Source organism: Anabrus simplex, chromosome 12 (assembly GCF_040414725.1).
Source record: "Anabrus simplex isolate iqAnaSimp1 chromosome 12, ASM4041472v1, whole genome shotgun sequence".
NCBI classification, from domain to species: domain Eukaryota; kingdom Metazoa; phylum Arthropoda; class Insecta; order Orthoptera; family Tettigoniidae; genus Anabrus; species Anabrus simplex.
Window position 1 is genome coordinate 46948799 of NC_090276.1, and position 25662 is coordinate 46974460.

The 25662-nt window shown below is 41.5% G+C and overlaps 2 protein-coding genes across 2 annotated transcripts in view; one reads left to right on the forward strand and one right to left on the reverse strand.

Annotated features, from left to right (window-relative positions):
- LOC136884021 (uncharacterized) overlaps window positions 1-25662 on the forward strand; it is a 303309-nt gene that overhangs the window by 137179 nt on the left and 140468 nt on the right. The gene's annotated exons all lie outside the window — the stretch shown is intronic.
- LOC136884569 (venom protease) overlaps window positions 11377-25662 on the reverse strand; it is a 49541-nt gene continuing 35255 nt past the window's right edge. Inside the window, exons 4-7 of the mRNA XM_067156831.2 lie at window positions 20239-20357; window positions 18443-18699; window positions 11883-12082; window positions 11377-11633 (exon numbers count right to left, since the gene is read on the reverse strand). Of these exons, the coding sequence (XP_067012932.2) occupies window positions 11457-11633; window positions 11883-12082; window positions 18443-18699; window positions 20239-20357 (753 nt within the window). The 3' untranslated portion in view covers window positions 11377-11456. The remainder of the gene's footprint in view (window positions 11634-11882; window positions 12083-18442; window positions 18700-20238; window positions 20358-25662) is intronic.

Here is a 25662-nt window from a genome sequence, read left to right on the forward strand (position 1 = left end):
TCGTGGTGCAAGTTACAGAGAAAGTGCCTGATTTATATGGTAATTTTAATCTCGTGTGTGTGAAGGGGAGTGTTTGTATGAGTGAGATTTTGGAAATGAAAATGTTATCTGTGAAAATGAGCGGCTAAGCCCGAGGTCAGCTGGTGACGATGTAATCAGAATGCTGGGAATGTCACCATTGTGCAGGTCTGTCTATTTTATATTATGTTGTAGTTAGTTAGTTACTGTCTGTCCCAACCAACTTTTCAAGATGATTGTCGGGTTGATATTCGTAATTATCAGGCGAAAGGCGTTGTAATTTTTGGTCAGCGTGTGAAAATTTCAGTGTGTAAAGTTCATGTCAAGAACGGTAAATGCGACGCTTAAAATCTTGTGTTGAATGTTCGATGAGATATCATCCAAAGGTGGATTTTTTTTGGAACGTTATAAGTGTAAATTAGTCGTGGCGAATATCTTAATCTCAGATGTCAGTTGAATTCAGAAATGTTGGTCGATAATAATAATAATAATAATAATAATAATAATAATGTCTACCGCGGGATAAGGAAATTTTTCTATGTTAAAGTGCATTTAACCAGTATATTTTTGCAAGGATCGCAGGCATATTTAGATGATTTCGGTGAAATTTGTTAGTCACAGTCATTAATGGGAAGGAAATTTTGAGACATCGTGTATATCAATGATACGAAAAGTCGCTGGGTGCTCTTGGACTCTCGAGGTTCGAAAGTCGTAATAATAGTAAAGTAAGAGATGTGTTTAATAATGGTTGTCGTTTTCACCAGGGGATCGAAGTATGAAAAAGGGTCTTCAAGGAAAGGGAATGTGAGAGCGACGAATTTATATGTACGTGGAGATGAGAGAGAAGTGATACCGCTGGAATAAAGCGAGGAGAAGGAGTTTGAAACAAGCTATATTGTTAAAGAGGAAGTATTTAGGAAACAGGCTGTGTTGAGGCAGGCTGTACTGTTTTCCGCAATCAATCCGAATTTGAGATAGAAAGATTCCAAGTGAAAACGACTCTAGTAAAATGGTAAAGTCTGGGTAGTACACATCCAGTGATTTTTGTTACGGAAAGCCCGTATGGATAATAAGATAATGAGCGACCTCAAGGATCAAAGAGCACTTTGGACCCATGGTTGGGTTGTATTGAATTTGTTCACTGGAGAGGTCATTGATAATATGGTTGGAATTGATGATAGACGATTTGAGAATTTCGAATGCGGTGGTGATGATTATTATTTTTGAAGGCATCCACTAAATGGCAAATATGTGTTGGGAATTTTCATTTGCTTCCCTAACACTTCAGGGCACAGGCTGAGAGTGTGTTCGAGGTGGGGAATCGTTCGTCACGTATGTTTATTTTTGAGTTCATGTATTGTAATGGTAGAGACTTACTGTATTTTTCGACTTGCATTCATTTGATAGTAAGAGACGTGGTTCCGTCGTGCGTATTTTGTCTGACCAGATTTAGTACTAAAAGTCAGAGTCTGTTTGAAATTGCGAGTTCGCCTGATATGTTAAGGGAGGCGTAAACGACCCACTTTGACGCCCGACGATAGATTTAGGACGTCACATGTTATTCTTGGAGTCACTGATGATGAGACGTCCTAGGTCACGCCCGACGATAGAATTTGGAAGGCATCATGTACATAATGATTAGTGTTAGGATGTACAGATTTCAAGTGAGCCCGACGATAGGTCTGGGGTGGTAGCTGTACACACTCAAGTCTCAGTTTAGATGTTCCTTTCGTTTTTTTGTTGAAGCGGCCTGGAGGAAGGTAGCAGTTACAGTACGATATGATTTTATGAAGAGGGTCAATGCGTAGCTCTCCATTGAGATGACGGGACAGCTGTTGACAAGTGAGGGCTGTCCAAGTGTTGGATATCGGCTCGATATAGATTAAACATTTTACTGTGATTCTCCGTGCGTGTTAAGCTTTAATGACTTTGAGATGTTAATTTAATTTACGGACTTTATTGTTTTCTCGTTTTAACGTCCGTTTTCGTTTGATAGTGTGCATATTGACACTCAGTGTATTAGTGTGAGACTTGAGTTGCGAATGCGGTTTCGATTCGTCAGCCAGTATTTTATTTTATTTTCAATCTTGTACTTTCATTTTTATTTATAGTTAAAGTAAGTAAGTAATCACTTTACAAGTAGTGTGTTGGGACAGACAGTAAATAGAGAGATCTGTACTGGTAGCATTGTTTTTCAAGGGAAAGAATTCCTTAAAGTTGTAGTAAATTTTAGCGTGGACTGGTAATTTTATTAAGCATAACAAACCCATTTCTAACCTGAAAATCGGTTCGATAATAATACTTTTCAAGTGACTTTCCACTTTTTAATTAACTTCAGTGTTTGGCATTTCTTCTAAATGCATGATTAGTAATTGTTTCCTGCATTTCGCAGTTTTGTTCCTTTAGAACGACATAACGTAAGATCCTCACGGATCCTGTTGTTGTTGGTTCCTTCCGAACAGCTGTTTTGGGTGATGCACGTTTAGCATCGGGATTACCTTATCACTTAAGGGTGTCATGAATGACAAATACATGGTGGGATTTTATTTCAATTGTGAATGATGCTGTTAACTTGTAGTGAACACCATGCTTTCCCATAATATTTCGCAACCTATCCAAAGCAACTGATAGTCAGTTTGGTTCGATTAAGGGTCCATTCGGCGGGTGTTCCGTATCCGTTAAGGGTATTCGACTGGTGGATAACCTTAATTGAGAGAAAATCAGGCGCTCTACTTGTTGAAAGTCAGATTTTCCACGGATCGTGTGGATTAACTCTCAGTTCTTGTTTGGAATAATAGGTGCCCGGTTTTCAGGTCTTCCCTTTTTCAGTTTTTCAGTTTCGCTGTCCACTAACATATTAGCTTCTCCGAAGCAACTCTTCGACATTGTAAGAAACAAAGTGACGGTATGTAATGTGACTGTGTTTGGAACATTGAAAAATCAATAATTTATATATTTTTAATTTTTTATAAGAATGCATATTAAATTAATGATGTTATCGTGCTCTTTCAATTTAATAAAAGTTAGTAAGCACATTTTTGCTCCTCATTTCAAGTAGTTAGGCTCTCTTCTGAACCCCATCGTTTGGTTAAGATCGTGACCGAATTTATTCCCGCAACGACCCAAGATTTAAGAGTTCTAAATTGTTCTACTGTAGCAGCCGTGGCCGACCAACGATGGAATGGTAAGTTCAAGGGTTCAGTATATAGTGCCCCTGTTATTCCTAGACACGCAAGTCTTTGGACACTGTTTAACTTGGTGGTCACAGTTTTACTCTCCGAACCTGGCCACCAGACTAAATATGCGTAGGTGATCGTGGGCCGTACAATAGAAATATAGAGCCACTGGACCACCTTAGGTCCTAGGCCCCAAGTCTTTCCGACGGCCCTGCGACAGGCCCACATAATATTGCGAGCCTTATCCACCTTATGGTCTATATGTTTCTTCCAACTCAGTCTTGCCTCAAGCATTACCCCTAGGTACTTAACTGAGGTTGTCTTAACTATTTTTTTTCCCAAATAGGAAAGGCTCTGACAGTCTGTCTAGCCTCCTCCTCCTGGTAAATACCACGAGCTCCGTCTTGTCGGGATTAACCGACAAGTCCGTGTCGTGGACCCTACGTAGGGAGCTCTGTATGAGCTCAGAAACCGTACTGGGGAAATTTCCCACCGCCATCAGGCTAATGTCATCTGCATAGCCTTGGGCGTAAATTCCTCCAACATTTAACCTGGTAAGTAGATTATCCACTACCAGACACCATGATGTTGGTGATAATACTCCTCCCTGTGGACACCCCCTGTATATTAGTTCTCAACATTACTGCGTTGAGGGTAAACAGAACTTGACGGCCCTGCAGTGAGGCCATAATCCATTTTATAAGCATCCTGCTCACTCCTCTTCTCTCTAGACTAAGTTCTATGGAGCCCAAAGATGTGTAGTTAAAGGCCCCTTCTATATCTAGGAATACATAGCAAGTTGTTGCTGATCCAAGGCACTCTCCAGCCTAGAAACTAGCTGGTGTAGTGCCGCCTCAACCGACTTCACTGGTTGATATGCATGTTGATGATGATGCAGGGGACAGTCTCTTAATACTTTCTCCCTGATATGTCTATCCAACAATCTTTCCAATGTCTTAAGAAGAAAAGACGTTAGACTGATGGGTCTATAATCCTTAGGTCTAGTATATGAATACCTTTTAGGTTTGGGTATATACACTACCTTCGCCTGACGCCACAAGGAGTACACGTACCCCAAAGTGAGACAGGCTCTAAAAATTCTGACCAGGTATGGTATAAGGACCCCACCCGCTTCTTGAAGAAGCGCCGGGAAGATCCCATCCATTCCTGGGCTTTTGTAGGGGGCAAAAGATTCTAATGCCAACTTCACCCTTCTTGGGGTAACAATCTCTTCGGCTTCCTTCCAGCCACTTCTATCGGGTCTGAAGGATCCGCTCAATTGTACTTCACTGTTCGTGACTGCTGAACCTGGAAAGTGGGCATCAAGCAGTAAGTTCAGGGTCTCCCTCTCTGTGGATGTATATCCACCCGAAGGTGACTCCATTGAGCCCAGCCTTGCCCTTCTATCCAAGGTTAGAATTTTATGAAGCCTTGCCGCTTCATGTTGACTTTTAAATGGAGTCACAAAACTGTCTCCAAGATTTCCTAGAAGCCTTTTTGACTTCTGACTTGTACCTTCTTTGCGATTCTTTATAAGAACCTAGGCTTTCTTGATCCTGAAGTTCCCTGTATTTAATCCGGAGCCTTCGTGTGTTTCTCCTCAGGTGTTCAAGATAACTGTTCCACTTGAAGCTTCCTGTTACTCTTTTTGCCTTAACGACTGGGCAGTTTAATTCATAAGAGGTAACTAGTGTCTGTGTGAGAAAGCTCACACTGAGCTCCAGCTCCTCTTTGTTCTTAATTATATTTGAGGGTCCTCCTACCAGTCCCCTCCTCACGTCCTCCCTGAAGGACGTCCAATTGGTTCGTCTAGGGTTTCTATAAGGTGGGATCTCGAAAGAGCCCTCTATATGAAACACAATGTGTCTATGATCTGACAAGGAAGGCTCCAAAGAAACTTTCCAGTCTTTAAATTCCTGTATGATTCCCATGGAACCCAGGGTAAGATCTATGATCCCCTCACTCCTGTTATTGATGAAGGTAGGGGTGTCACCTATGTTCATGATCTCAGGATCAGTTGTACATATAAATTCTATGAAATGCTCTCCCCTTCGGTTTGTGTGTTTACTTCCCCAAATGCTGTGATGAGCATTGGCGTCACGTCCTACTATGAGGTTTAGTCCTTTTTTCCTACAGTATATCACCAGTCTCTTGAACTCCTCCGGCGGGGGTGGAGATTCAGAGTCTCCTGGGAAATATGCAGAACAGACAACCAGGTCTCTTGGCTGTCCGCCCTCTTCATATCTCACTAGAACTGCTACAAGGTCTCTAGTAATGAAGCCTGGTATAGCCCAAGCGTTATGATCCTTAACTAGTATACATGCTCCAGGTTTTTCCTCTGCTACTCCACTGAATAGAGTGAATCCTGCACATTTTAGTCCCATGATATGCCCCTGTCTAAGCCAGGGTTCTTGTATCAGGGCGACCGAAAACCTGCCTTTCTGGATACTTCTGATAAGTACCCTAGAGGCCGCTATACAATTTTGTATGTTTGCCTGTATGAAAGTAATCATTTTTTACTTTCATGCAATACTTTACCTAATGCGGTCCCCGGAACGTGCAGCTCCGTCTCCCGCGATGAATCTTGAGGCTTGGCTGGCCCTGGTTCCTGTCCGGGCTCCCGCTCTTCGCTCCTGCTGGTCTCAATGTTGTTTGTGGTGGGGTTGGTCCTCTGCTTGTCGCGGCGCTATCATGGCGTACAATATTATACTACATGGATTCTCTCTTCCTTCGAGAGGTAATTCATTGCGTCGTGCCAGAACTGCGCGTCGCATGTCTCGACTAGTTGGTGAATCTCTTCTTGTGGTTGATCGCCACGCTGAGTTGGGGGTGTGGTTGGGGCCCCCTGTTAGGGGGGAGGGTGGTTGGGGCCCCTTGAAATACACCAGCTAACCATCGCGGATGGAGCTCTGGGTGTTATGTGCATCATAAAATACGAAAGTAATATATAGTGCCCGGATTTTAATGCATTAATAGGTTACAATGCAAACTTTCTGAAGTGAGTGCCATGCATAGTCCACCTTCACAACGATTGTGCTGTGGGGTTTGCATAAATAATTAATGTTACTCTTGCTACACTATGGAAGAGCGGGTGGCTGACACTTCCTATTAACCAAATTAATTTGCAATCCAACCTGTTACTGCATAAAAATCCGGGCTTTAGTAATCTACAATGTGTAGCATTTTAAAATCATGAAGATATGTCCGGAAGAGTGAATGTAATGTAGAATGAGCAGTAAATAAAAAAATACATTGACGTATGTTCTTGTCTCCTTGTGTACGTATACAATAGCCGTGATCATTAGGAGTAATAATATCCTTCAGTCAAAACTGGACAGGGTTGGACTGCCTAATAACCACAATATAATTAACCGAGAGATCTTCGTTTAACTAAATAAAATAATATTCGACATATTCAACTAAATGAAATAAAATAACTTCGAAATCCAAAGAATGATTTTATCGTAATCACAAAGACGCACACATGAGATGCTATCAGTTGTGTACAGTTTTATTTACAAACTAGCAAATGTACCCGTGCTTCGCTGCGGTATTCTACACTGTATACGGATATCGAAGAAAATACTGTACGTGCAGTAAATAAGATTGTTTTAAAATCGCATGCCTCTTAGCGTTATCCGAGAAATAGCATGTTTCCAATGTAAAGTGTGAGTTGCGGAGTTGTGATGATAACGGCAGGGTCAATTGCTTACTGCCATTCACAATCGATTCGGGGAGTTTGTGAACCCCAAGTTCGTCTTGTCGGAGCTCAAGGCTACGCATTAACTCTTAATCCATCAGCGAGCCTTCATGCCATTTGTAGCGATCATTTAGCTTTGCTTGCAGAAAATAAGGAAATGTACGTCTACACTAACCTCTCCACATGACCTGGTCACTTTTCATTGTCATTCTGTATCATCGCTACCCTGAAGCTATTTGTAGGCACATAAAATACTTCCTCCTCCTTCAAAGGCGCTTGTGTTTTAAATGTGGAATGATGTAATTGTACGTGGAATGTAGAAACCTGTTCTTCACACAACTTGTTTTCTCAATATGTACACGGTCAAGGTGCAATGCATATACTGTATGAACATTTTTCTCATACGGGCAGCTGAGCTTGTCCGGAGCTCCCGCGTCAGGTACAAATCACGACTGTTCATACCACTCCTACTACATACTACCTGAACGGAAAACATTAGCCATGCTATCATCACGGACGGAAAAGAACTTACCTTCCCTTAGTACTGGTCGTTTAACACGTACTTTAACCTTCAAACGGTGTTGTTACTTTTCTATATCATGAATACCGAGTGAGTTCGCGGTGCGGTTAGGGGCGCGCAGCTGTGAGCTTGCATCCTGGAGATAGTGGGTTCGAATCCCACTGCCGGCAGCCCCGAAGATGGTTTTGCGTTGTTTCCCATTCTGGGGCTGTACCTTAATTAAAGGCCACGGCCGCTTCCTTCTGACACCTAACCCTTTCCTATCCCATAGTCGCCATAAGACCTGTTTGTGCCGGTACGACGTAAAGCCACTATCAAAAAATACATAGTCTGGTGTCTTCCGACAGGTTGGCTGAATGGTCAGTGTACTGACCTTCGGTTCAGAGGGTCTCGGGTTCGATTCCCGGCCGGGTCTGAGATTTTAACCTTCATTGGTTAATTCCAATGGCTCGGGGGCTGGGTGTTTGTGCTGTCCCCAACAACCCTGCAACTCACACCCCACACATAACACTAGTATCCTCCAACACAATAACACGCATTTACCTACACATGGCAGATGACTTACAAGGGCTGCACCCGGCTAGAAATAGCCACACAAAATTAAAATGAATGGTATCGTGGGGTCGAAAATGATACCTACCTCTTTGATATGATCGTTAATTTTGTTATTATCACAACATGTTATCAGTAATCTCGTAATTTGCTCCTTTTCAGCATACAATGCATGAAACATTTTCTCCACTATATGTAATAGCATAGAATCATGGATATGTTTTTGGGCTTAGAAGACGAGAGAATAATAATAATAATAATAATAATAATAATAATAATAATTTCTTTACGTCCCACTAACTACTTTTACGGTTTTCGGAGACGCCGTCGTGCCGGAATTTAGTCCAGCAGGAGTTCTTTTACGTGCCAGTAAAGAAGACGAGAGAGGGAGAAAAGTGCGAGTATCTGTAACAAGAGTATGTATGTTGGGTATTCAGCCCGAAGGCTGGTTTGATCCTCTGCAGCTCCACCAACAGCTGTCATAAATAGCCTAGGTGTCACTGAAGAGGCGTACTAGGGAAATGAGGAGTGAGGTAGTTTCCCGTTGCTTTCCTCACCGAGCCAGCCGTTGCTATTACATATCAGTCTGCCAAGCCCACTGAAATGCATGCACCAACCGACCCTATGAGCTATATTTTCACACCATTCATAACAGGGACTGGCTGCATAAGCAATGGTATTACTAGCATCACTCATACCTCAGTCACTTTCATATTGTCAAAGCCATGGATGTGACTGAGACAGGTCAATGAAAGTAACAAATTTGATATAGCCCATACCAAAAGACATAGTGCACTGTAAACACTACATCTCGCCAGCAAAGGCATCGTAACAGAGTATAGGAGGTCAATTAAGTATTTATTTATTTTCTTTATGTCGCACCGACAAAGACAGGTCTTATGGCGACGATGGTACAAACATATTTGCTGTTGTAGGCCCAACTCTTTATTGTATCCGGTCAATATGCATGAACATAAATAACTTATTTCTTACAACGTAAAATGAAGACGACTTGGATTTCTTCCTTCTTTCTTTCATTATTCTCCGCGTCCTTTTCAAACTCGGGTATCGCCGCAGTGGTAGAGAGTAACTGGGAGAACTCAGAACTTCGCCCAAACCAAGACTAACCACAATATATCACACCTTAATGCAGCTATCGATATTAGCTAAAATGGCGCCCCGATCGGTTTGTTCAAATGTAAACATTCGCATGTGCGAAGCATCCGTTTAGTTCTTTCTGTTGGTTTGGCTTCGTTAGGAAACGTTTGTGTAGTAATGTTTTTGTCGTGACGACTTTGTAGTTACAAGTAATTTATTACGGTGCATTAAAACATTCGAGGATAAATTTGTCAATAGAGAGGATGTGTTCTGTGTACTTGATGAGCTGTTCTTTTCGGATAAGGTCTAAACTCTGTCTTGGTGCCAATCTTAGTACATTTCTCAATTACTAAACCTTTTGAGTATTTTAAAAGTGAGGTTATAAAAAGTGATAAAGCTATTTATTTTATTTGTGAATGAAGATTATATTCGCTTTGTTAAATTAGAGCACAAGGTATCAACTGATATACTGTCACAGTACGTATTTACGTTTCTACGATTTGGGTGTTAAAGTGCTTTACACGAAAATGCATCTTCTACCAGAGAACTTCGAATTGATTCTCCTATTGATTATCTGAAGTGAAACAGATGAAACAGTTTGGTGGATCATTATCAGAATCATTGTTATGAGAGAGTTGAAATTCGCGACAAGGTTATGTTTCTGACAAATTTCTTGTATGAGGTAGGCTATTATATTTACTGCTTGTTGTTGCTTGTTGTTTTAAGGGGCCTAAAATCGAAGGTCATCGGCCCGCTATTTTATTTAAAAGCGTATGGTAATAGAAAGGTCATTCAAATAAAAAAAACAAATACTGATTTATAGGCATAAGAATTACGGTCTGGAATAATTTACCAAGGGTGCCCCCTATTATATCTGCACATATGAGATTAATTTCCAACTTCTTTGAAATCACTTAAGAAAAGACTAGGTAGACAATTGATACGTAATCTGCCACTTGGACGACGGCCTTAAATTAGCATCATCGGTAATTAATTGACTGAATTGAAATACATCAAGTATTCCCCCAGGACTGTTATTTTAGAATGCAATCCTACATTACCTATTTCCTTTACCATACTAGTTCATAGAACATATTTATATTTTGTATTATCCACATATTGCTTATCTAAATATAGGGTATTTTTAGACAGTATTGGTCTATTACCCAAAGTAAAGTATTCTATTCGTTATTATTGACAGCTTAGAAATTCAATACGATAATCAAAAGTTTATGTTTACGTATCACAGGCGTGTTTACATTGAACCGATGTGTCGGCCATGTTGTTTTTGTATTAAGGTCTGATATTATTGAAATTGATCTTGCCCAAACTCCGCGGCCTGTGACGTAGCCGCAACGTCACTGCGGTTGAATAGCATACGCCTGCCAGTCAGCGCAGCGCTGTGAGCCCGTTGGTCGAAATGCCCAGCGTGAGTACTTTGGTGTTACAATGAAGCCCTGAAAATTTCATACATTTGCACTTGATAGTTTCTGAGATAAAGGAACATAAATGCTGGAAAATATAAGTTACGGAAATAAAAAGCATTTGAAGTTTTCTCTTACTTCTAAAACAATCATGTTTCTAAACCAGTGGTCCTCAAACTATGGTACACGTACTTCTAGGGGTAGGCTTGAGACTTTTAGTGGAGTACGCGAGCATCCTTCAGGGAAAAAATGAGGAATAATTGAAACATGGAGTCAAATAAGAAGAAATTTAAATACGTATGTGTGAAGCCTGCCTCGCTTGGAAGTTTTTTTTCTAGTTGCTTTACGTCGCACCGACACAGATAGGTCTTATGGCGACAACGGGACAGGAAAGGGATAGGAGTGGGAAGGAAGCGGCCGTGGTCTTAATTAAGGTACAGCCCCAGCATTTGCCTGGTGTGAAAATGGGAAACCACGGATATTGGAGCTAAAATCTAGCGTTTTGTGAAACGTTCCTACAAACAGGATACCTTGTGTTACTTTCTTGTCATTGTATTACGGCACAAACTCTTAAATTTCTTGTGATGTATTATAAAATGTATTTACTTTCACAATCTCGTCTTATATACGATGAATATTAATAATAATTATTTATAATCAGTTTAAAAAAGCCTTAATAATTAGCTACGTACTCATATTTTTTAAAACCTATCATTTAGTGTATTTTTTCGTGGAGGGGGGTTGAGGGGTACAATCTCATAATATTTGAGAACATCTGCAGTAAACTATACCCTCCTACTACCTACCGTCGTAAAAATTACGAAGGTTAGTGTTCTAGGTTTCAATCAACGAAAGGACGGTGGGGATAAATAAAAGGATAACACAATCTTTATGGTAACGTTAAAAAGTACTTAATTAATTTTATCATATATACATTATTGAAGATCAGTTCATTAGGATTATTTCAGTCAGTTCTCGTTGGGCCAGACGATGCTCTCGATCCATGGCACGTAGTAGGACACTCTGGTGTAGATGGAGGGGAAGTCTGGCTTGCCGCAGCGGTTACCAAAAGACGTAACTCCGAGCACGGTGTACATACAGTACGGTGAGGATCTCTGGTACTGCAGAGGACCTCCAGAATCTCCCTGAAACAAGCAATAATACTTTTTAACATAGATATTTAAAGATTCCTCCTTGATGGATATTTGGAAACTCATTGTATAATCTAAGTTTCATTTTATGTTTTTATTTCTTTGTTTGATTTTAGTTCTAGCTAATTAAATGAACAGAGTTAAATAAATAAATAAATAAATAAATAAATAAATAAATAAATACATGAATAAAAAATTAATAATTTAAATAAATAAATAAATAAATAAATAACCCTGTCTTACCCCGCAGGCGTCCTTTTTGCCGGTCTTGTCACCGAAGCACAGCATGGTGTCATCTGAAATACCTTGAGGTAGAACTTTCGCGGTGGCATATGGTGACAGACTGTCATACTTAGACTTGCAGTAATCGTGAGGGCTCCATTGGATTTCTGCCTTTAACAGCTTCTGGCTCCAAGCACCTCCACCCTCCTGTTTAGGCTGCCCTGTGGAACAAGATACAAATATTTATCATAATTATTTTCTTAAAAGTCGGCGAAAATTTAAAGGCGTGAGAAGGTCCAAAATGAAATTAATTTTTATTTCGTAATTGATTTTTATTCTTTATTTTATCATATATTAACTAGTTGATAACCGGCGTGCGCTGCTACGCCTCAATAAATAAAAGGTGTTTTTTAATTAGTTCTATTTTATGCAATTTGTTGTTAACATTTTTCTTCATTATTTTTGGTTGTTTTATTATTTATATTTTTCTTACAACATTTTCTTGTAATTTCACTCCCAAAACAAAGTAATAATTACTGTAAATATGTTCTAATTTTAGATTCCTATGATCAAACTATTTCTATACATGCTTACATAAATGGCGATTTATTTGCATGATGCATGATGTTCATTGTAACACGAGTGATACATCACATTCCTTGTTTTTCCATCTGGTGCGAAAATGCACAGATTCATCGACAATGAGTTGCCTATTTACACGAACCTCCTAGCGAGGAGGCGGCGGTGTTCCCATCCTCCTATATATACAGTATTTCCTACCGGATTATCATAAAAGAGAGTCAGTTGCTGTCCAACAAGGTCAATCCAAATCTTGGTGCGGCTTTGCAATGAAACGAATTACATAAAATAAATATATTTCCGTTTACTTTTCAATAAATGCAAGATCTTTCCCGTACTAATGGGACGATTTGGAACAGTTTGGTACAAACCGCACTTTTTAACTCCCTTTGGTTGAAGAGCTTGAGTTTTGTGAAACATACACGTTAGCGTTATATACAACATATTTAAAGTGAAAACCGTTTATTGCGACATCGCACTTAACGACGTACTGGATATAACGTCGAAACCGTTTATTCCGGCATCGCTTTTAACGACGTACTGGATATAACGTCGAAACCGTTTATTGCTACATCGCTTTTAACGACGTACTAGAAATAACGTCGAAACCGTTTATTGCGCCATCGTTTTAACGACGTACTGGATATAACGTTGAAACCGTTTATTGCGACATCGTTTTTAACGACGTACTGGATATAACGTCGAAACCGTTTATTACGAGATCGTTTTAACGACGTACTGGATATAACGTCGAAACCGTTTATTGCGACATCGTTTTTAACGGCGTACTGGATATAACGTCGAGACCGTTTATTGCTACATCGTTTTTAACGACGTACTGGATATAACGTCGAGACCGTTTATTGCGATATCGCTTTTAACGACCTACTGGACATAACGTCGAAACCGTTTATTGCGACATCGTTTTTAACGACGTACTGGATATAACGTTGAAACCGTTTATTGCAACATCGCTTTTAACGACTTACTGGATATAACGTATAAACCGTTTATTGCGATATCGCTTTTAACGACGTACTGGATATAACGTTGAAACCGTTTATTGCGACATCGCTTATAACGGCGTACTAGATATAACGTCGAAACCGGTTATTGCGACATCGCTTATAACGACATACTAGATAAAACGTTGAAACAGTTATTGCGACATCGTTTTTAACAACGTATTGGATATTACGTCGAAATCTAACGATCCCGTCTGAATCCTAGTAAACAAAGATTTTTTTTTAAAATCCCAAGAACGACATCGATTATTACGACATATCGAATAAAACGGCGTATTTTTATCACATTTTTGGAGAAATGTATCGATTATAACGTCCAATTTTGACTTATGTTTTTTACGCGTTTGAAGATTGCTAACAACAATGCAAAGCTTATCTTCAAACTCTTGTTTTCAGTAGATTATATATTCCAAATTCGTCTGTCTGTGAAATACTCAAGCCAAGCATCGCTGAGAAGATGTAGCGAAAGAAAAGGAAGTGTTTTAATGTTGAAGGAAATTCACAAATAATGTGACGATTACAAAATGGGGAAACATACGTCAGCATCGCAAAGGAATAGGATGTATCCCACTTAACGATTCCCACAATTTGGAAGGACAGAGTGAACATCTCATTTATTAGCCAAGACCGTGTGGGACATTATTGTTCAGTTTACCTCTCAGAGTGCATGCGGCGGTGTACTGCGCGGTGCAGGGTGCATAAGACTACTTTGCTAGGTTGAGCAGAGTGTAGACCCCCACTTCTCTCGAGTTTGAGCAATAGCGCGGTCTCTCTCTTTCCCTACGCCTGTCTAGCTCGCTGCGCCTGTCTCCCCCATCCTCACTCGCTCTGCAGCGCTCTACAATCCGAGCCGAATTGAGCCGAGCTTAACAGAGTCACCCCAAGAAAGAACGCTTGTTCCAACCTAGCCGAGTAGGACCGATGCACGGCGCACAGAACCTCTGCGCCTCGTATTGCACGCGTGAAAATTGGACGTTTGTGAGGCGACGAATATATCAGCGGTGAAAGTAGCGTCACGTTTTGTGACGGGCATTTCAGCGCTAGTACACGCCCAGCGCTGGACCGTAAAGAAAGAGGTCTTCACGTCAAAACAAGATGCAGATACAGAGTGGGTCTACAGGTGACCACGGCTGATCTGTGATCAGACAGCTCTGCACTTTGACCGGCCAACCGAGCAGAGGAGGGGTGGCCATGGCTCTACGCATCTGTCATGAGAATGGTTTTCCGTGATTTTCCATTCTTCTTTCTTTGCTACTTGCTTTACGTCGCACCGACACAGATATGTCTTATGGCGACGATGGGATAGGAAAGGCCTAGGAAGTTGAATGAAGCGGCCGTGGCCTTAATTAAGGTACAGCCCCGGCATTTGCCTGGTGTGAAAATGGGAAACCACGGAAAACCATCTTCAGGGCTGCCGACAGTGGGGCTTGAACCCACTATGTCCCGATTACTGGATACTGGCCACACTTAAGCGACTGCAGCTATCGAGCTCGGTTTTCCATTCTTCTTCACTAAGACGAATGACGTGACTGTTCCTCGTATAGACCAGGGCCGTCAACCCTCTCACTTGCTCCTATACAAATCTCATGGCCTGAGAGAATGCGTCACCGTCTAGGAGGCCCGCCTCTCCCTTCAGGGAAGGAATGAAAACATTTAGTAGTGTAAACAGACGTGGTTAAGTTATTTACGTTAAACTCCTATCGTGTATTGCAATAATCAATTTAAAATGTTCACGCCGCTTTTTTTTTCGTCTTAAATGTTAATTTGCACAACTTTCTGTTATCAGTTCAAAGCGTTAAATTACTGCAATACATGTTATCAATATTCAAATAGTAGTGAGCACTGTAACTAGGAAAACTCTTAACGTTTATGACAATGCCTAACGTGAGTTCAGACCCTCCTATACCGACAAGGCTGATTTCTGTCATGTTTGACCCATTATCTCTGAAACTATGGAAGATACCACTGCCATATTTTTACCCTTTCTTACTGAAGGAAGTAACAAGTAGATGCTAGTCCGGACAACAGTTCTGCTTTGAGGTTTGCATAGACATTAGGGGTCCGGCCTGTTAGAACCACTCTAAGATATGATACTCCCCTTACATTGCAGAAAAGCGGGCTAGACGACGCCAATTTGACGTGTGAATGTATTTAGTTCCCTGATCCTGAATGAGGATACATTGAGATAAATACGTCTTATGGCTGGGCGTCATCTGAAAATTTGCGTTACGGAAGTTAACATCACAAAATGCGTGACGGAAGGATACCCCTAGCAACCTGCACGCTGTCATATGAATGGATGGCCAGACATTGCTACATAGGAACCGTGCAGGCTGTGATGTAAAGTATGGATGGATGGTCAGAAAATGTTATCATAAGTGCAGGCTATGATGTAAGGAATGGATGGATAGCCAGACAATGTTACCTAGCAACCGTGCAGGCTGTGATGTAAGGAATGGATGGATGGCCAGACAATGTTACCTAGCAACCGTGCAGGCTGTGATGTAAGGTATGGATGAATGTCAGACAATGTTACCTAGCAACCGTGCAGGCTGTGATGTAAGGTATGGATGGAGTGCCAGACAATGTTACCTAACAACCGTGCAGGCTGTGATGTAAGGTATGGGTGGAATGCCAGACAATGTTACCTAGCAACCGTGCAGGCTGTGATGTAAGGTATGGATTGAATGCCAGACAATGTTACCTAACAACCGTGCAGGCTGTGGTGTAAGGTATGGATGGAATGCCAGACAATGTTACCTAGCAACCGTACAGGCTGTGGTGTAAGGTATGGATGGAATGCCAGACAATGTTACCTAACAACCGTGCAGGCTGTGATGTAAGGTATGGATGAATGCCAGACAATGTTACCTAGCAACCGTGCAGGCTGTGATGTAAGGTGTGGATGAATGTCAGACAATGTTACCTAGAAACTGTGCAGACTGTCATATGGCTGGTGGTCATCTGAAATTAGGATCCGCTGGAGAGCGGCCATGATCATCAGACATGTTTATTATCATTTGATTTTTCGCGAGGGAAAAATTGGTTTTCGTTTCTAATTTCCTTGAAATTATTTCTTATATAACTGTCCATTAGAAAATACCGGCTCTCTGAGGAAGAACGACCTACGCTGTCGAAGAATTGCTCTTGCACTTCATTGAATGCAATATCATAAGTTGAGCCGATGAACTGGGAAAGGCAAGTCAGTGAGACAATGGAAATGACTTCTGCTGGAATATAAGATATCTAGGGAAAAACCCTTTTGTTCATTCTCTGTGGGAACCTCACGTCACCAAGTATTCCTAATCAGCTTGGTGAGAGTATGCCAGCTGTAACCGGAACCAAGGTGACGTACAGAACAAGGGGGAGCTGTCCAGAGAACACGATATACGCACAAGCTAGCGGCTAGGGGACGTCATATCATGGATACTTTACACAGTCGTACTTGAGAAATTTGTGGGCGAAATGGACTACGACTTCAACGGTGGAATACATCATCTCGCATCATCTTATGACATCGGAGTCATGGCGGAATCAGAAGAGATATTGAGGACAGTGACAAATCTGACCTGTAACACCACGAAAGTGAGACTGAAAGTGTTGTCGACTCTAGCGACAAGTCGGTAAATCTTGCGGGTTTCTGTTTGTCGTTTGACGCTAAAATTATGTTTATAGCGGTGAGTGACATTTCTAGCGATGTTTATATAGCGGCAATCCTGATAAGTTTCGGCATTTGTCAGATTTCTGATGTCGGAATTTTGAAGAAAATGTTAATCAACTCTCAATAAATAACTGCCTAAATTATGCCGAAAGCCCTATTTCCGGTTAGGCTCAGAAAAGTGTTGCACTTTTCCATAAATTCACTCCTCCCGGGGAAAACCTGATAACTTAATTTATTCGGTTTTCTTCATTTTTACATCAACCTACTAAGATCAATGCTGTCTATACAGTACTTGAGACTAACAAGATAAGTCATTTAGTCATAATACTGAAGAAATAGCCAAATTTTACTTTCAAATTATTAAGGAATGTAAAAGTAAGAACATGATGAGTTCGTACTGCTTAAAAACAAAAAAATTGCTTCCCCTGAGAACTTTAGTTTTTTGACTTATCTTGTTATTCCCTGTCATGAGTGAATTGGTTCCAATGATGCTCAACCTAATTAAATATAAAAATATGGACAAATATTTGAAGTAAATCGATATCCGGACAGAAGTATTTGGGCATAAAGATTTTTCGGGAGTTAATATTTTCAAAGTAATAACCGATTTCACTCTCCACTTTCCATATCCTTTACCGTTTACTCTCCTCGTAATAGTAAAGCTTAGCTCCATGGCTCAATGGTTATCATGCCGACCTTTGGTCCAAGTGAGGAGCCTGGCACATGTAAGTGGACGCAATGCCAGTACTCAGCTAAGGACCCTGTGGTCGCCAACCTACGCTCCCAAGTTTGGAACCTACCCTAGGACCACTTTTAGCCGCCTCTTATGACAGGCGAGCGATATCGTGGATGGATCTGACCTTTACATCCCTGAAAAACTCTGTCTAATTATCATTGTCTTGGTCTTACCCTACTTTTCTTACCGTCGAAGACTACAGACCGACTTTCAAGGATAGAACTGGTGCTATCGCGTGCCTGGCAGCGGAGGAGGAAAACACTCTGTCGTTGGTCAAGGGTTAACAATAAAGCCTTGTACATGGGTAGCGGATGTACCAATGCACAGCCTCACGTACACCCCCTGGGAGAGAAGAGATAGTTATCATGCTCTATCTAAGTTCGAGGGATCAATTTTCTTGAACCCTTTACGCCCAAATTACGGAAATTAATTTGTTTGTTTGTTTGTTTGTTTGTTTGTTTGTTTGTTTGTAGTTGAATCAAATTACGTCAAATGTATAGCGAGTATATTTTTCTATTATATCAATGTTCCAGATTCTAGGCAGTTAAACCATGTATAAAAAAAATTAAACACAACTTACAATAATCAATTTTGCCCCATCCGACGACCATCGAATCTTTTTCGAAATCATCCCTTGATGTCTGCAGGCAAGCTGGTCGTACGTATTCATCGAATTCGGCGTCCCTGTCCAGCTCGATCAGTCCGATGTCATTGTACTTGATGGGGCTCTTGTAGTCCGGGTGCATGTGAAATGACTTCACATTGAACTCCTGGATTTCACTCTCTGTGTCCACTGCTAGGTTCACTTCGCCAAGTCTCACGTACTTAGCCTCGCTCCTGAGCAACACAAGAGCAAATTATTAGACTTCAACGAGCGAGCAAGCAAGCAATGGCTGCTCCAGAAAAGAAAAATAATCAGTTTCATAAACACAAACCAATCTTTCTGAAACCCGTCATATTACGAATAGAAATTCAAATATATTTCAGTCGGTTGGTGGAGAAAGAAACTAAATCATTTTTTTTGCAAATTTTCGTATTTGCAGGAAATACGTATTCCTATTAATTTGACCAAGACGCTTCGTCCTGTGTTGCGCCATACTCCAAGGGGAGAAAACTCATATTAACTTTCATTTTTTTGAACAGAAATGATTTATGTAAGGTGGTAACTAAGACTCGCTATGGCACTTGTTATTACAAGAAAAGTATATTGTCCAGAGAAACACCACACAGGAATGTATCCCACGATGAGAAGCAAAGCTGCTGCATTTTAAATAATATATACACTTGCTAAATTGTTAAACAAAGTGTGGAACTCACCATATTCATAACTGAAATGGAGAACCTTAACCACTCGACCACCTCGCCACCGTCTCTTGCTTGATGGTACCTGGCATGCTAAACATCTCGTGATGTTTTTCGACATTTTCAAAATAGCTTTTTTCGAAAATTTTTAAGAGTTGCGCGCTACTACTTTGCCAGTGTGATTTTGTGATGTAGTACTACCAACCTACAAAGTTTGAACAAAATCGGTGATGCGAACACCGTGATCTCCCCTTGTCAGCTGTTAACAAGGTGAGACAGTTATCATTGCAAAACCGTACCTAATGGTGTTTATGAAGTTTCTCGTTATGTTAGGAAGGTTTGTGTTTGGTGTGCTGTTAGTGCAAGACGGATAATTGGGCCTATTTTTTTCGAGACGACAGTAAATGCAGAGGGCAGATGACATTTTGACGCCATTCTTCCAACAATTAACGGGACAAGAAAAATTGCGTGGGTGGTTTCAACAAGATTCAGCACCTGATCATACAGCAGAAGATTCCCTTCTTACAATCTCGGAAGTGTTTGCAGACAGAATGATCAGTGCTGGTCTATTTCCCCCTCGTTCTCCAGATCTAACACAGTGTGATTTTTACTTCTGGGGTAAACTGAAAGAAAAAGTGTACCGAACAAATCCCCAAACATTGGAGAATCTGAAAGAAAATATTACGAATGAAATCAGAAACATTACAGTGGCAAACCTCACTCGTGTCAGCCAGAATGTGGTTACCAGATACAATGCCTGTATAACCTAGCAAGGACGACACTTTCAGCATCTTTTATAAGGTAAGATTATATACATACTTAAAGCAGGGCGACTGTGCGTGACGTAAGTTCGGGTGAGCCAGCTGCCGTAGCGCAAAATACAAACACTGTGCGTTCGGTCTGAGTTTATATGAGAAGCCCTGTATATTCAACCTCTTTGAAAACATTTAAGAAAAGACTACGAAATCTGACACCTGGGTGACTGCCCCAAATGCAGATCAGAGGTGATTGTTTGATATGATTAATTTTAATCCAACCTATGTAGCTACTGAAGAACTGTATTTGAACACTTACACTCCTTCCTTCGAGTGGTCTTCCAAACAGTGAGCAGCAGTCAGTACGAATCTTTCACTGATGAGGGTTCCTCCACACAGCCAATTCTTACCACCTTTCGTGTCGTAACCAATAATAGCCTGAAAAAAAAGGAAAAATAGTCTCAGCACGTTCAGTAATTTATTTTGAATGCAGAAAGCATCAGGAGAAGAATATGCAAGGGGAGAATCTACCAAATTGGTAATTATTGGTTGAAGAGGTTGACAACTCCAAGGTGATTACTCAGATGCTACACTCGTGCTCACAAGAATTCCGGGTGGAAAGGGAAACAGGTAACGTTTGAGCGTAGATTTTCGCCAACCGTGAGGGTGAAGGAGAAGCAAGCAAGACAATGTCACACATGTTCGTCTTCTAGGAGGTGTGGCTTGCATCGTTACCCACTCAAAGGTTACTCCCAACTCCATTATCCCGGGAACTGGTTAAGATGTTTCCATGGTTAAACATTCTAGCTATACTAGCTTTTCATAATCAAGGAAAACAATTAATTTATTGTAATTTAATTGTGAAGAAGTGTGCACAATGTACAGTAATCCCGCCTCAATACATATGCCATTTATATTCCGCACGGCTTTACTTCTAAATAGACGTTTCGCAAAACAAATGAACATCGCTTTACTTCTGTTGCCAGAGTGCTACTGCCGCTAGAACAGCTGATGCAATACGACCGCCGTAAACAGCGCTCGTAAAATGTAATATCGCACACAGAAAAGCTAATGAATCAGGATTTAAAACAAATTCACAAAAACTACATTTACGAACAATATCCGACACTAAAAAGGAGAATACGTCATCAATAATAAAAGAGAATGAGGATATAGGTAAAGGTTATTCTGCCCGAAGGCAGGTTTGAACCTCCGCAGAGGTTTTCCTGAACCGGAGTTTACGTGCGGTAGGGTGGCCAGTTCCTTTCCACTCCTCCATTCCCTTACCCCACACCAACAGCGCGTGGCAACCCATCCAACTCCTGACCACGCCCAATGTCGCTTAACTTCGGAGATCTCACGGGATCCGGTGTTTCAACACGGCTACGGCAATTGGCAATGAGGATATAACACATCACTAATCGCTAATGGCTGGCACAGGGAGGAGGTTATGGCCTACAAAGAGAACACTCTATTGATCTCAGAGTCACTTTCTTGCCACTTGTCTTTCCCGAACTACACTGCGACATGGTAAACACGCACGAGCTAAGTACATTAACCAATACATGGACGTAAATAAAACTACAGTTATTTTTATAGAATGAACTACTAAACCTGTATTTTACTAACTTATTCTATGTTAAGCTGTAAACAACGCTATACTGTACTATACTAGGGAGATAAAGAGTAATATGAAAAATACCAATTACTGAAGGAAAATGCAAAAGATCGCGAACCGTACCGAATACCATACACGCTGAGTGAGATAGGTTATTCGTGTGGCTATTTCTAGCCGAGTACAGACCTTGTAAGGCAGACCCTCCAAAGAGGGTGGGCGGCATCTGCCATTTGTAGGTAACTGCGTGTTATTGTGGTGGAGGATAGTGTTATGTGTGGTGTGTGAGTTGCACGGATGTTGGGGACAGCACAAACACCCAGCCCCCGGGCCACTGGAATTAACCAATGAAGGTTAAAATCCCCGACCCGGCCGGGAATCGAACCCGGGACCCTCTGAACCGAAGGCCAGTACGCTGACAATTCAGCCAACGAGTCGGACAAGTAAAGTAAACTCGTGTCCTCATCCCGAGGTGGTGCAGCTTTTTTCAGGTACACCCCTAATGGAGGTGAGCTGCATGTACCATTTCAACCACATACCAGCCCTCCCGCCATTCTTAAATTTCTGGCAATACCGAGAATCGAACCCGGGCCCCCGAGGACGGCAGCTAATAACACTAACCGTTACGCTACGGGGTGGACAATGTAAATATTAGAATTGGCAACTAGGATTCGACATTACACTCTGTGGATATAAGTCGATATGAATGGCAGCTTGGGATTGGTTGAATGTCTATGTTTCAGCGCATAACCACTAGATAGAGCCAAAATCGGCCATAACGTCAATTTAGAAGTAAAGCAGGGCGGAGTATAAGTGTTTGATCGGCGCTACAATAACTCCATAGGAACGGTTTTCTAAACACCCTTGCGTCTCTGATGATAGTAATTATTTAATGCCAGGTTACTTTAGTTGTTGAGGATAAAAATTATTATTATGCTTATGGTTATTTCTTGCAATGGTTGAGCGCGATGCCATTTGATAATGACGTAATGGTTGTGACCGCTAACATTTCAGGCAGCTTTGGCACACAAGAATTACAAAGAAACTGGAGAATTTGACCCTCAATGAGATGACATACACAGTCCGTCTGTTGCCTTCAAAGAGCCATGTGGCTCCTCCCCTCATTCCCCTCTCTCTTCATTGTTAAGCCATGGAGACGTAGGGGCAGGCGGGGAAGCAAGTCCCTCTCCGCGTGTGTTTCATTCATGGTAGGCATCCCGTACTTCACTCTCTCCACCTCCCCTCACTCTTCCGATGTGTGCATGTGTTACGCGTCTAATGGATGTGACCAGTGAGAAAGAGAGTGTGTAAGCAGGGTTTTACTTATTTATTGTCTGAAATGAATATTTCTGGCCACGAGATGCAAGGATCTTGAGTGTACAACGCAGGCCTTCTGAGCTTAAGCTCTCCAGTTCTGCACCGGCTCAGTCCGCTAGTGATTTTCAAGGTGCTAAAATACGGCAGAATACATGTCGGTGCACTTACCAGCACGTCAAAAAGCTTCATGCTGGACAAAATTACGGCACCTTGGTAAAATATATACATGTGTTAGTGGAACGTAGCGCAGAGTACAAACACAGTGCGTACTGTCTGAGTTTATATGAGAGACCCCGTAGCCAGAGAAAGAAAGGGAAGGTCTACATTAGAGGTGCTCAAGCTGGGCGTTCCGTCCCGCGGCCGCCCAGCACTGTAGGCGGGCAGGCGATGAGCTTATGCTATTCAGCCACAGTGACGTCATGGCTACGTCACAGGCTGTCAGGGTTGGGCGAAGTTCTCCCAGTCACTCTCGATCACTGCAGCGATACCCGAGTTTGAAATGGAGGTAGAAAATAATGAAAGAAAGAGGGCTGAAATCTACGTCATTTTCAATTTAAATTTTAAGAAATAATTTATTTTTGTTCATTCCAGTTTATGTACTTTCACCGGATACAGACCTACAACCTCAAATATTTTTATAATGTACGTAATGAATTACAATTTACACCATGGCCTCTCAAACGCCCAAAATCTCACGCGTGCAGAGCGAGGCGCAAGAGCTCCGTGCACTGTGCATCGGTGCCGCTCGGTATGGCTCGGATCAACGCTTCGTCTCTGGGCTACTCGGCTATGCTCGGCTCTACTCGGCTAAACTCAGCCAGGATTTGGAGCGCTACGGCGCAAGTGGGGGAGAGGGAGACAGGCGGAGCGAGCGAGACAGGCGTGGGGAAAGAGAGAGACAGCGCTATTGCTCCAAATCGAGGAGTGGGGGTCTGCACTCTGGTCAACCAAGCCAAGTCGTCCTTTGCACCGTGCACAGTGCATGCACCACGCGCATGCACCCTGAGATGCCCTGATTTACACTATTAAATTTTAAGAGGTGCTTTAAACAATTCTAATATAACGGAGTTAAGGTGGATAAGCTGTAGGTTGTCGTTGTCGTTGTCGTTGTCGTTGTCGTTGTCGTTGTCGTTGTCGTTGTCGTTGTTGTTGTCGTTGTTGTTGTTGTTGTTGTTGTTGTTGTTGTTGTTGTTGTTGTTGTTGTTGTTGTTGTTGTTGTTGTTTGGGTTTAAATTATCTGATAAACTCGCCAACAATCCAATCATGGTTACCGGGAATAACATCAGTTAGGTTGTTTATTTGAAAGCATACTGTACAGAATCGTTCATAAAGAATGAACCGATTTCATCAAGCTATATTTTCCCAACAGTCAGCAATAGAAGATTAAATCTAAGACACATCTGCTTGGCTAATGTTGAAGTTTAATCCTACAAACGTTCAATATGACTACCACCAGCAGAACGGACCACATAAAGGCGATAGGACAATTCCTTCCAAACGCGTTGCAGCATATCACGATCCACTGAGTTGATCACACGTGTTATCCGTTCTTGAAGGTCACCCAGTGTAGTGGGTAGTAGCGGAACATGAATTTTGTCCTTGACGTATCCCCACAGGAAGAAGTCGCAAGGAGTGAGGTCTGGGGATCTGGAAGGCCATGCGAGTAGAGCACAATCCGTAGAAGTGTGTCCACCAATCCACCATTGAGGAGTCGCGGGAGGGGAGGGGAGGAAAGCGCGGAACGCTCTACTGACTACTAATAGAAATGTGAGACCACGCGCTTTGTAACGAAATGCGACTCGTTCCGCTGCGTGGCTTGAGTACGGCGCAATACGCCTTCGAAATCGGTTCATTCTTTATGAAAGACCCTGCATATCTGTCAGGTAGGTATATTTACATTGTTGTTGTACTTTAATTTGGGTAGTAAATATCTATGTCCTCACTCGCGATTAAACTCCATCTCGCCATTCAGAGACCAGCTATTATCATCGGACGCCTGTTCAATTTTAAATAATATTTTCAGAAATTCGTTGAACAGAGAAAGTGACACAATACGACAACAATGTGCAAAATCAAGCAGTAAACCTGTTCAATTATGTAATTAAATTACTTTTTGCTTATAGAATAACAGGATTTAAAAAAATGGAAATACTGTCATGTCCATCCAAGGAATTGTAAATCGTAGCTTGTACGCTTAAACCCTGTACCTTTGTAGATAGTAACAAAAAGATTATAATGTGTCAGTTTTCTTTAAATGAATAAATATAAGAAAATAAAACTGACTATTTATATCGGGCGCAGTATAAATAAATCCGGAATACCTTGAAAGGGTCAGCTTTTATTTATTTATTTATTTATTTATTTATTTATTTATTTATTTTCTTTTTTCAGATTTTAGCTCTTGATTTTAAAACTGCACCCCAATCAGCATTTCACAGTGTAGTAAGGGAGAACTTCCTAATCACATTCAAACGCCAATTCTCCTCCTCTCTTCCCTGCAAAGTGTGTTCACTCTCTCTCTTCAATGTGACGTATGCTTGCTACGTAAGCTGCCCGCGTTTACGTCACGTCAGCCCGGCCGCACGGGGCTAGCCTTAACGGGCGCCCAACTGAGCACCTCTGGTCTACATCCAGATGGAATAGTGAACTCTATTACAGAATCTTTTAAAAAAATATTACTTCGGAGGTAACAGGAAAAGAGCGCACTGAGAAAAAGTGAGGGGGTGCAGAAGTCAGTCGTTCCTTCTATGGAAGGAATTTTGGGCACGACAATAAAACAGGATTGGAGTGCAAAGCTGGCAACTTGTGGAA